The sequence below is a fragment of the Neomonachus schauinslandi genome, chromosome 16, assembly GCF_002201575.2.
Source record: "Neomonachus schauinslandi chromosome 16, ASM220157v2, whole genome shotgun sequence".
Classification (NCBI taxonomy): Eukaryota; Metazoa; Chordata; class Mammalia; order Carnivora; family Phocidae; genus Neomonachus; species Neomonachus schauinslandi.
The window spans coordinates 13,324,357-13,336,428 of NC_058418.1; the positions used below are offsets into that span (position 1 = coordinate 13,324,357).

The window sequence follows — 12,072 nt, forward strand, 5'->3', positions numbered from 1 at the left end:
GGCACGTAAATGGCAAAGGCGGGATTTGAACCTGGGCTCCAGCACGCCCAGCCCGCCGGAGGAATCTCCGTGCTCTGGCGCCACCTCGCGAGGGCTCCCAGCCTCCCCTAACCCGGCTGGAGGCCGGCGAAGCCCCGCCAGGCTTCGGGCTCCGCGGAGGGTTTCACAGCGCCCTGGCTCCCGCGCCCGCACCCGCATCCGCACCTGGACCTGCACCTGCACCCGCAGGGACTCGTGGGCCAAAGCTGTTCCAGCCCCGAGCAGTTTCAGACTTCGCTTCCTCCACAGGCTTCCTCCAGAAATGTCAGTGGAGTTTTCTCTCAATCACAACCGCTCTCCGGCGTCTCCTTGGCCTTGCCCACCTCTGAATTCCTGCCACGCCCTCCTGGTGGCAGGTGCCTGATTTGCAGCTGTATCCTTGCTATATCCGTCTCAGCTGGGAGAGCCACTTAGCCACTTACTCAGTGGCCCCCAGCAGCCTGACAGCACCTGGGAGCTCGCAGGAAATGCAGTACCTAGATCCTTAACCCAGACCTGCTGAATGGGCATCTGTATCTTACAAGACCCTCCCCGCCCCAAGGGATTTGCGGCGCAGTGAAGGGGGAGTAGCTCTGGCCTAGACCACTAGGGGGCCATGGGACCCAGGGAGACCTGGAAACAAGGCGCCTCACCTGGGGCAGGTGTATCTGAGTAAACGGTCTTCAGCCGCGTCCTGAAGTTAGATGATGACTGACCTTTTGTCTGTGTTGGAGAAGATTCAAGTTCATTTGAAGCATTTGCGTTCCAGGCATTATCTTAGGAGGCTCCACCTGGGACTTCCAAGACCTGTCCCTTTTTCCATTGCTAATGGAATTAGTTTTAATCAGGAAAATTACTTGAAACACCATTTTATAGGAGCTGAGCAAATTGAGGTGTCAATACAGAAAATTCTAGATGCAATAAGCAATCAGTGACATAGGAAACCTTAGAAGACCAATGCCTTAACCCAGTGGTTCTCAATCTCCAGCAGGTATCGAATCCCCAGGAGGGTATTTAAAGCTCAAATTGTTGAGCCCCACCCTTAGAGTTTCTACTTCAAACAACTTGGGTGAGGCAGAGAATTTGCATTTTTTTTTAAAAAAATTATTTATTTTTGAGAGAGAGCACACAAGCGGAGGGAGGGGCAGAGGGAGAAGCAGACTCCCCACTGGGCAATGCGGGGGCGGGGGGGGGGGGCGCTGGATCCCAGGACCCTGGGATCATGACCTGAGCCAAAGGCAGATGCTTAACCAACTGAGCCACCCAGGCGCCCAGAATTTGCATCTCTAACAAGTCCCCAGGGGATGCCAATGCCATTGATCTAGAGACCACACTTCTAGAATCACTATTTCCAAACCACACAGTTATGGCTGCTTTGGAGGGTCATATTAGCCCTTAAGGATTATATAGAAATAATCCCATTCAGTGCCATATCGATGCAGAAATGTAGTGAGTTCCCATGATCCGGTGTGAACCTAAGTACTGATGTGAATATTTTCCTGTATTTATGCAACAGAGTGCATTTTCATTTAAACTATGTGCCACCTATAATGTTGTTTATGTTCAGGTACTGCCCTAATTGAGACGAATATTTTATTTTTCTACTAGTGGCAATTTCATTGGCATACCAATCTTTTTTATGGTCTTGTGGGAAATGTGGAATTAAGGCTGTGCGATCTGAAGAGAAGATTTTTTCCTTATTATATGAATCAAAATATATCAGCGGATATTAAAGAAACCCTGCTATTCTTCCCACTATATTCCCAGAGTCCTTTGCCATGCCCCTATTTTAACTCTTTTTCACACTGTGTTTGAATTATTGATTTATCGTCTGACTTTCTCAAAGGCTCACGGGTTCCTCAAGGGCAGGACATTCTAACATTTTTTGAAGAAAAAAATGAAAAAAAAAAAAGGAGGGCGCCTGGGTGGCTCAGTCGGTTAAGCGACTGCCTTCGGCTCAGGTCGTGATCCTGGAGTCCCGGGATCGAGTCCCGCATCGGGCTCCCTGCTCGGCAGGGAGTCTGCTTCTCCCTCTGACCCTCCCCCCTCTCATGTGCTCTCTCTCTCTCTCATTCTGTCTCAAATAAATAAATAAAATCTTTAAAAATAAATAAATAAATAAATAAATAAATAAATAAAAAGGAGATGTTTATTTTTCTACTATTTGCCCAGTTTGTGTTAATGAACAGTAAAGGAATTGCTTCTGGACGAAGATGCCTTGTGGGTGCTCCCTCTGGCGTGCCAGATGTGTGTATGGGGTTTTGTGCTTTTGAGATTTGATGGGGTGTAGGGTGGGAGTGGTTGAGGGCTAGGGGCTCGTTGGTGATGGTGGGTGTGTTTCTGTTGGGGGGGCGCATTATTTGGGACTGTGTTTCTCTTGGACTGTGTGTACTGAGCATGTGTCTACACTCAGTGTGTGCTGTTCTCTAGGACCCACGAGTGAGACTCAGTGACCATCAGTGGTTGACTGTGGTACAGGGATGTCCCTACCCACCTGCCCATGTATGTGTCCCTCGATTGGGGATGCTGTGCGCTCGCCCTGGGTCTCCGTGGGTTCTCTCTGATGCTGGCTACATGCTGTGGCCCCCTGGGTCCTGTGTTCTGTCGCTGAATCTTCTCCCTATCAGAGTCTCCTTGCTGCCCCGTGTTGCTACAGTGTCTGATGCTCATGGCCCTTTCCACCCACACTACACTTACCTGTCTCCGTCCCTGAGTCCAGGGCTGGCAGAGCTAGGAGGGTGAGAGCTCTGTGCCCCTGAGGTCAAGGAGGCCGGCTGGGAAGTTAGCGGCTGGAGATTAGATTTCGTGGAAGGAGGGAGAAGGATCCAGGTCTGGTTTGCGACAGGGCCAGGCCAGGATCCAGGGCCTCAGAATCATAGAATAGTCATAGCAGCTCCTGTTTATGGAGCATCTTCCATGTACCGGGCACTGTACTTGGTGCTTTATATATTTATATGGATACTGTTTTCATTCAGTATTAAATATTAAGTATTTATATTTATAAATAGCAATGATGTGGATTGTTCCTAATGTTTATGAATCATATTTTAGTCTGTCAGTTATAGATTTCTTTTTTTAAGGATTTTATTTGTTTGAGAGAGAGAGACAGCATGAGCAGGGGGAGGGGCAGAGGAGAGGGAGAGAAATCTTCAAGCAGACTCCCTGCTGAGTGGGGAGGCCAACGTGGGGGCTCGATCCCAGGACCCTGGGATTGTGACCTGAGCCAAAGTCAGATGCCTACCCAACAGAGCCACCCAGGCCTCCCAGTTCTAGATTTATTTATATAATAATTTTCTGTTATCATTTTCTTTTTCTTTTCTTTTCTTTTCTTTTTTTTTTTGGTGCCTGAAGTTAGTATATACTGCTGCTGCCAGGAAAGAAATGGTCTTTCCTTTATTTGCAGTTCTGCAGCCAGGGTGTGATTTTGTTATCATTTTCTGTTATCCCACTGAAGGTAGGAGGAGACCGAAGCTCTCGGAGAGGTGAATTCATTTGCCTGAGGTCACTCAGCAAGGTGACAGAGTCAAAATGTGAACCTACTTCCAAATGTTTCCAGCCTTTGGCTCTTCACTAGTGCATTACTCTGGCCAAGGCAGGAGGCAGCATCCGGGGGAGGAGGAGGGGTTAACAGCAGATTGTTGCTGATGCTGTGTTGTGCTGCTTTGTCTTTACTGAGCACCACGCTAAGGGCCGGCATAACAACAATGTTGGCAAATGCTCACATGGCACTTGGCAAGGGCCCCACTATTGTGCTGACATGTGGATTAACTCACCTCTTATACCAGCATCCTGAGATGGATACCATCATTGTCTCCCTAAAGCCCAGAGGTGGAATCAGGTGCAGACAGCTCAAGGAGGAGTTGGGATTTGGCCCCAGACAGCCTGGCTCCAGAGGCTGTTCCTTTGCCCCATTCCCCGTGTACTTTCCATTATCCCTTGTAATCTTCATAACAATCCTATAGTATAGGAAGAAAATATCACCCATTTTACAGATGAGGAAACTGGGAGGCCTAGATTTGGCCTTACCCACAGAGCCACAGACTTGAACCACTGTTTGTCTGATTGGTTCATCCATGCCTGACTCGGTGCTCATCTGGAAGGAGGCTAGGAACTCCAAAGAGTCTCCTAAGGGCCTTGGCCGGGCTCCCAAGATGCCCAGCTTCCTGTCCTACTCTGAGGTCCCAGCCTCTTTATCCGTCCTGGGCTGCTCCTCAATTTTTCCTTTGGCTTGTGTCATTTTTGCTTGCTGATTGGTAACTGCTTATTGTATGTTACAAGAATTGTCTATTTTTGGGGCGCCTGGGTGCTCAGTCGTTAAGCGTCTGCCTTCGGCTCAGGTCATGATCCCAGGGTCCTGGGATCAAGCCCCACATCGGGCTCCCTGCTCCACAGGAGGCCTGCTTCTCCCTCTCCCACTCCCCCTGCTTGTGTTCCCTCTCTCGCTGTCTCTCTCTCTGTCAAATAAATAAATAAAATCTTTAAAAAAAAGAATTGTCTATTTTTCCCCAGGTTAGGTTTTTGTTTAGTCTGTGTTTGTTGCTGTACAAAAGGTTTACATTTTCTACAGCTCGATAGGTCCTCTGTTTATGTTATAAATTCAAGATTTTCAATCTTCGTTAAGAAAATCTCCTGGCTCCTGAGAAGTGGGAGTAGGGGGATGGCAGCCTCCTCTTCCTTCCCTCTCCCCCTCCAAGGCTTGTCTTTCTTGGGGGTGGCAGGGTGGGGGATTGTTTGATCTCTTCTCCACGATTTGTAAGCACTCTTTATATATTATAGCTATTAATTATATCCTGTCTCAAGTATTGCAAGTTTTTCCCCAAGCCTTTTGGACATTGCCTTTCAATGGTTTTTTTTTTTTTTTTTTTTTAAGATTTTATTTATTTATTTGAGAGAGAGAGTGAGAGAGAGAAAGAGCACAAGAGGGCGGAGCGCGAGAGGGAGAAGCAGACTCCCTGCTGAGCAGAGCCCGATGTGGGACTCGATCCTGGGATTCCAGGATCATGACCTGAGCGGAAGGCAGTTGCTTAACCAACTGAGCCACCCAGGCGCCCCTTACAATGGTTTTTGAGTGTTGTGCAAATATGTCTATTTCACAGATTCTGGGTTTCCAACCTTGGTTGGGAAGCTCTCTCCTGCTCCTGAGGGGAGCAGGATCTCTCTCATCTCCTCCCCTCCTCTGCCTTCCCCTCCGGGGCCTCTCCCTCCTTATCTCCAGCTTCTCCTTTCCCAAGGTTCTGCGTCCCAGACGGACGAGGGGACTTGCCAAGCCTGGAGACCCAGCCCCCTCCCCCTCCTCCTCCGTTGGCCTCTCCTTATTTGGAAAGGGGGTTGTTCCAATCCCTGTCAGTTTTTAAGAGCTCTTGGTAAGTATACTATTAACCCTATCTGCCTTCTGTACTGCAAGAGACTCGTTCTCAAGTCCTGTTGACTTTTTTTTTATAATGTTGTTTGCCACGTGAAATCTTAAGCTGCTAAGTTGTACACAAGTATGTCGGTCTTGTGTTCATTGGCTGTGGGTGTCTGACCTAGGTTAGAAAGGTTTCCAGCCCCGGGAGGGGTGGGGGGGGGCGGGGGTGAGGTGGGGGTAGGGTGGGGAGGGCGTCCTTATCTCGCAGCTTCTCCCTTCCCACGGGTCAGGTGCATAAAAGCGCGCCGGGACGCGGCCCCGCAGTGTCGCCATGTCCCCGCTGTGCCCCCTGCTGCTGGCCCTGGTCCTGGCGGCCGTCCCCGGCGTCCGAGCGGCCTGCCCGGCGCCCGCGGACCTCAAGAAGCCCGACGGGACGCGCACGTGCGCCAAGCTCTACGACAAGAGCGACCCCTACTACGACAACTGCTGCGGGGGCGCCGAGCTGTCGCTGGAGCCGGGCACCGACCTGCCCTTCCTGCCCTCCGACTGGACGAACATCGTCTCCTCGCTCGTGGTGGCCCCGCGCTGCGAGATCACCGTGTGGTCCCAACGCGGCAAGGCCGGCAAGACGCGCAAGTTCTCGACCGGCGTCTACCCGCGCCTCGAAGAGTTCCGCAAGGGCATCTTCAGCGACTGGTCCAACACCATCGCGTCGCTCTACTGCAGGTGCCCGCCCGGCCCCGCCTCCGCCCGCAGCCCCGCCTCCGCGTCCGCGGCGCGAACCCGGGCCCCCAGGCCCCTCGGCCCCTGACCCCGCACTGGGAGTCCCTAGAATCAGTCCTGGAGGTCCCGGGCCCTCCTCCTCCCCGCACCCCCTCCCCCAAGCCCATGGCCCTCGGATCTCTGGAACCCAACTCTGGGATTCCCAGACTCAGAAGCTGACCCCACCCCCTAACCCCCTAGCCTCCATTCTGGGAGCACCTGCCTCCCACCTTCCTGAATCCTCCACCTGCCGATCTACCCAGAGCTGCAGTCCTAGGCCTAGCTTGGGGATGGGGAGCCATCAGTCCTCTCACCCTGGAGCCCCCAGAACCAAAGCCAGTCGTCCCAGTTCCCGGAGCCACCAGAGCCAGCTCTGGGACTCCCAGACTCTAAACTGACCCACCACAAGACTCCAGACCCAGTTCTAGGAACACCCTATCTACCCTCATGCTCCCCACCCACGTAGACCCTCTAGATCAGAGGCAGCCCTGGAAACCAGTCCCAAAGTCCCTGTTAAGGTTCTGGAGCCCCCCAGATCCAACTTTGCCCCTCCAGCCCACTGTGCACTCACCTGTGGGAGCTCACAGACCGTGGGACCCTAAATCTAGTCCTAGCACTCTCCAAAACCACCTCACCTGTCCCTCTCCCTCCACAAGAGTTCCAAGAGCCCCCAGGATGCCTAGTTCCTGAACTTGCAGCCCAGCCCCAGCCCTCCACCCCATCTCAGCCTTTTAGAACCCCCCTCCCCCACACCCTGGATCTCTGAGCCCCTGGCAACCCCCTGGTGATAATTTTTATTCTGTTGCAGGTGTTACTGATGCCATAAAGATACTTCATCTTCAACCCCCACAGGGTGCAGAGCCCCTCACCTGGCCTTATCACTGGGGTCTGCTGAAGGCCCCAACTCCCAGGAGGAGAGAACCTTCTGCCTGCCCCAACCCACCCCCCCACCCCGCCCCACGCCTTCCCTGCAATATAGCCCTTTTGAAGTTATCCATCTGCCATCTACTCGTGCTTGGGACCTAAGTCCACATAGGACAGGGTGGGGTGGGGGAGAGAGCAGGTTGGTCCGGCCTGCATCAGCCCATACCTGGGACAATGCTGGAGGTGGGGCCGTACTCAGAGATTTGGCCATGGATTTAGGTGGGCACAAAAAGACACACATCCACAGGACACGTTTGTGACATGCAGTAATACCACTGGCTGATTGTTTAAACATTAAAATGCTTCCCGCACTTTTTGGTAGATAGCCCTTCCCCACGAATGCCCCCCAATGCCAGCTGTTCTGGCCTGCCAGGGACCTCCAGCCTCCCTGAGGAGTCAGGCCTGGAACAGCAAGAGGCCTTCAAGGACCCTGCCCCAGGCTAAGACCAGGGTCTCTTGCTTGATCTGGCCCGGAACTTATGGGTTGTTAAAGACTTTCAATCTTTCTTTCCCCAATGAAGAAACTTTTAGCTCAAATTTGCCATCTGTCCCGCCACCATCCTCAGTGATGATGGCCCTTGATGGGTATCCTGATGGCTTTGGGGACTCTGGAGGAATGAGGGGGGAGAAATGAGGGTATTGTAGGGAGGAGAGGTATGGGGACAGCTCTAGGGGGGGTGAGAATTTGGGGTTGGAGCGGGAGGGGAAATGCGAGGAGCGTCTGTCGAGCACTAGCTCGGGGAGAAGTTGAAGAGCCAGTCACTCCCTGAACTGCACAGACACGGAGGAATTGGTCACCCTTGTCCGCCGCAGCCCGCCGGGCTCCCTCCGGTTCTTGGTCTTGTGCAGGAAGTGGACGAAGCGCACGCCGGGGCCATACTGGCGGAAGACATGGGACACCTGCGGCGGCAGCCGGGGTGAGGGAGAAGTGCCATCAGGGACCCGGGAACCCTCGTCTCCTACCTCCGCCCTCTCTGAGGTCTTGGGACATGAACACGTGGCGGCTTCGTGGCCAGAGCCTCACCTGGAGCCAGCAGCCGGGGGGGCCCCGCCCAGAGGTGTGGGGGGCCACGTGGTGTTGCGCGATGACCGTGTGTCGGTCAGCCGCCAGCAGCCAGACGTGCAGCTCGTAGACACACGCGTCCAGCCGGCTGTCCTCGTACCTGGGGGTGGGGTCCAGGCCATCAGCTGCCACCGAAGTGCCCATGGCCCCTGGCCCTAAGTGCCATACAAGGCACACTCGCTGGCTCCCGCTCTGTGCACCCGGCACTGACCAAGTGACCACTATGGCCCCCCGCGGAGCCCTCATGGGAGTCACATAGTCTGAGGCCGACCTGTCACCAGACAGTGACCATCTGGAATACTAAGGGCTGCGATGGGGGAAGTCCAGGGCACTGGAGCATGCTGCATCTGACCCAGCGTGGGGGTGGTCAGGCAAGGCTTCCTGGTGGAGCCACGTGTAGCAGAATCCCAGAGGATAAGGAGGAATTTGTTTCGAGAACAGAAGGTGACAAGCATCCAAGAACAAAGGGACGAGTGTCCAGCCCGGCACATCTCAGAAGCTGGAAGTCTCAGAGGGAAGGGGCTAGAACGGTAGGCAGGGCTGGATCCTGCCGTGGCAGGAGGGTCTTGGTGACCAGCTCACACCAGGGGAGGGAGGACAGGTGAGGCTCACGCTTTGGGGAGCCCTGTGCGTGACCCGGCGGGGCAGGCTGACCGGGCAGAGGTGCGTACCAGTCCATGATCGTGATGTCCGGCTGCTCATCATCAAGGAGCTCCTCCCACAGGCCCTCGGCCAGAAGATCCACACACTGCTGCTTCACCGTCCAGCTGTGGGAGAGGGCACAGGGAGGTGAGGTCTGGGACCGGCTGGGATTCTTGGGAGCAGGAAACCTCGATCATGGTGCCCTCGTAGAGACATCAAGCACCATGTATGGGTGCTGAGCATTTACTCTCCACCTTATAGCCTCAGCTCCCTCCATTCCCCTCTGAGGGCCAGACTGTCTGAACGCCATGATGCAGATGAGCAACAGAGGCTCAAGAAGGGAAGTCACTTGCCTAAGGTCAAGCAGCGAAGAAGTGGCAGAGCTGGGCTCCCAGCCCAGCCCTTGAATTACACCGTCTCACCCAACGTGCAGAAGCAGGGCTCGGTTTAATGGAGGATAGATGGTGGCCTGGGTGACTCCCCCTCCCAGGGAAAGAAGTGGAGAACAGTAACCGTGATAGCTGCTATTTATTGAGCACCTACTATATGCAAGCTGGACCCAGCCAGAGCCTGTGCTGTGTTTTACAAGCGTTCTCTTTTATGACAAACCCTGGGTACGGAGCAGGAAACTGAGGCCCAGAGGGGCACCCAGTCAGTGTCTCTAGGCTCTGCAGTGAGAAGCTGGAGCAGGGCCCCAGGGGTCCTGACCACCCACCTGCGGTCATTCTGGAGCTTCTCAGTCCTAATGTACCACCCGCGGAAGTTGCCTGGCAGGTGGAGGAGCAGAGGGTTAGAACATGCCCATTCCCCAGGACCACTCCGTCCCCTTGGGCCCAGCCAGCAAGCACTTACCCAGGGTCTCCAGGGGCTGCTGGGTGGGACCAGTAGGGGGTGCTGGCTCATAAATGTTGATGCCTGAAATGCAAGGGTGAATGGAGCCTCAGTGGCTGAAACCGCCTCCAGCCCTTCAGCCTCCGCCTGCCTCCCTCCCCCCAGGGCTCTGCTGAAGGGTAGGAATCTGCACCAGGCCAGACCTGCCTGGCAGGGATGTGTGAGTCAGGGCCCTGGGAGAGTCCTGAGAATGTACCGGGGCGGAAGGGATGGTGCAGTGAAGAACGAGGGAAGGAGGAGGAGGGCGTCCTGGTGAGACAGAGACAGAGGGACAAAGCAAGCGGCACCTAGAGAAAGAGACAGAAATGCAGACAGGGAGGGAGGCAGGGAGAGAGAGGTAGACATACAGGGTAAGGCAGAGAGACACCGGGAGAGACAGACAGGGACATATGACACAGAAAGAGAGAGGGGGCAATGCGGGGTGGGAAGAGAGAGCCGCAAGGAGCCGGAGAGGGGCACAATGACAGAAGAGACAGGGAAGGATGTAGAGGGAGCAGACAGAAAGATGAGGAGACAGACGGTCCGAGTGAACCGCGCGCGGCGAAAGGCGGAGACCGGGCGGCGGTCTGTCGGGGTGCCGCGCCGCGTCCCGCACCTTCCCGCACCTTCCCGCACCTTCCCGCACCTTCGGGGTTGGGCGAGCGGAGCAGGTTGCGGTAGAGCGGCCGCCGCAGGAAGAGCAGCCTCCAGGTGAGGCTCGGGGGCAGCTCGAGGGTCCCACCGGGGGGCCTCCACTCCTCCAGCAGCAGCTGCCGCGCGTAGGCCTCCGACGGCTGCTCGGGCTGGGGGGGCCCGGGGGTGTCGGGGGCCGCGGGGGACGGCGGCGACGGCGGCGGGGGGGGCGACGGCGGCTCCCGGGGGCTGGCGGGCTCGTCGGCCTCCATCCCGCCGCCGAGCGCGTGTCGGTCGCCCTCCTCCTCCATCCGTGGGCTCCAGGCGACTGTCCCTGGCTCCTCCGCAGGCTTGGGGTTAACTGGAGGCGGGAGGGGCGGGGCGTTGGAGAGGGGGGTGTGTTAGGGGAAGGCTCCGGGCCCCCGGGCCCTCCACCCTCAGACTTAGCAGTCCGGGTCCCCAGCTCCCTGCTCCGTCAGACCCAGGAGTGCAGGTTGTCCCCTCCTCCAGAACCCAGGAGTCCGGGCCCCCAGCCCCCCTTCGGTTTCCCAAGCCTCCTGCCCCGTTTTCCCCAGGGCCAGCTGAGGGCCCAGGCATTGGCCCTGGGAGAGGGGTCTATGACGAGGAGCTAATGTCAGGGCTCCCTGCCCTCTAATGAGGTCCCTCCCCCTCATTAAGATCCGGCATGGCAGGATTAAGAGGTTCATTAAGGAAGACCCCCTCTTTCCCCCACCCCCACTCTCATCTAGGAGGAGGGGGGAGGTCCTGCCTCCTGCTTCCTCACGTGGGACACCCCCTTGGGACCCTGACATTTCCTGTTCTGGAAACCAAAGTGGAGGGCAGAGAGACACTCAGAGGCACAGAGATGGGGGACCCCAGGGAGGCACTGAGATAGCAGCAGAGAGGGGAACAGTAACCCCACCTGGGTTTTGGGGGGTGTCTGTACCCCTTCCCGGGGCTCGGGCAGAGGGCACGGCTGCCAAAGCCTCTGCCCTCAGAGGTCCTGGGGATTTGGGGGTGAGGGATGGGGCAATGGTGGGGCAAGAGGTCGGGGTGTGGAGGAAGTGGGGTGACGAGGAACCTGTAGGGCCAGATGCCCACGGCCGCCTCCTAACCGGGCCACATCCCACACCCCACATCCCACACCCCACACCCCACACCCGGCCCAGGCAAGCGCAGGCGCCGAGTTCCAATGGCAGCCTCCACAGGGAGTGCTTTCTGGGTACTGGGTGCTGTTCTAGGTGCTTACCAGCTCGTGTCATCCTCCAGCAACAGACACGGAGGTGGGCCCCAGTATCTGCTGCACTTCATCGACAAAGGAAAGGTAATAGCAGCTGCGCATGCAAACACGCCCTCCAGCGCCCGGCTCGCCCGCGGACCAGCCGCCCATGTGTGGGGTGCTGTAGTTATTCCCATTGCACAGAGAAGGAAAGAGAGGCCGCCCTCGCAGGCCTGCTCCCATGCTGCCCCAGATAACCGTCGATGCTTCCAGGGGCACTTCCTGCCCCAGATTCCTGCAAGATGCGAACGACAGACACATGCCTGGGACACTGAGTTGAGCTCACAGCCGAATGATGCTGCTCATATAATTGAGGGCTGCCTGTGTGCAGGCATGGCTCTGAGTAATTAACTCCATCTCCACATCCTCCCTAGGAAATAGATACTATTGGGCGCCTGGGTGGCTCAGTTGGTTAAGCGACTGCCTTCGGCTCAGGTCATGATCCTGGAGTCCAGGGATCGAGTCCCACATCGGGCTCCCTGCTTAGCGGGGGGGGGGGGTCTGCTTCTCCCTCTGACCCTCTTCCCTCTCGTG

General features: G+C 56.0%; 2 protein-coding genes across 2 annotated transcripts; one reads left to right on the forward strand and one right to left on the reverse strand.

Annotated features, from left to right (window-relative positions):
* The first annotated feature begins 5,696 nt into the window (after positions 1 to 5,696).
* On the forward strand, positions 5,697 to 6,176 carry SYCN (syncollin). Its single transcript, XM_021700962.1, has one exon. The coding sequence runs from the start codon at positions 5,697 to 5,699 to the stop codon at positions 6,174 to 6,176; it is 480 nt and encodes a 159-aa protein (XP_021556637.1).
* A 1,128-nt stretch (positions 6,177 to 7,304) lies between these two features.
* On the reverse strand, positions 7,305 to 10,635 carry NCCRP1 (NCCRP1, F-box associated domain containing). The gene is made up of 6 exons (XM_021701029.2): positions 10,273 to 10,635; positions 9,609 to 9,671; positions 9,472 to 9,523; positions 8,786 to 8,881; positions 8,076 to 8,214; positions 7,305 to 7,951 (listed from the first exon to the last, which is right to left on the reverse strand). The coding sequence occupies exons 1-6, from the start codon at positions 10,568 to 10,570 to the stop codon at positions 7,811 to 7,813; spliced, it is 789 nt and encodes a 262-aa protein (XP_021556704.1). The 5' UTR covers positions 10,571 to 10,635; the 3' UTR covers positions 7,305 to 7,810.
* Between the last annotated feature and the right edge of the window lie 1,437 nt (positions 10,636 to 12,072).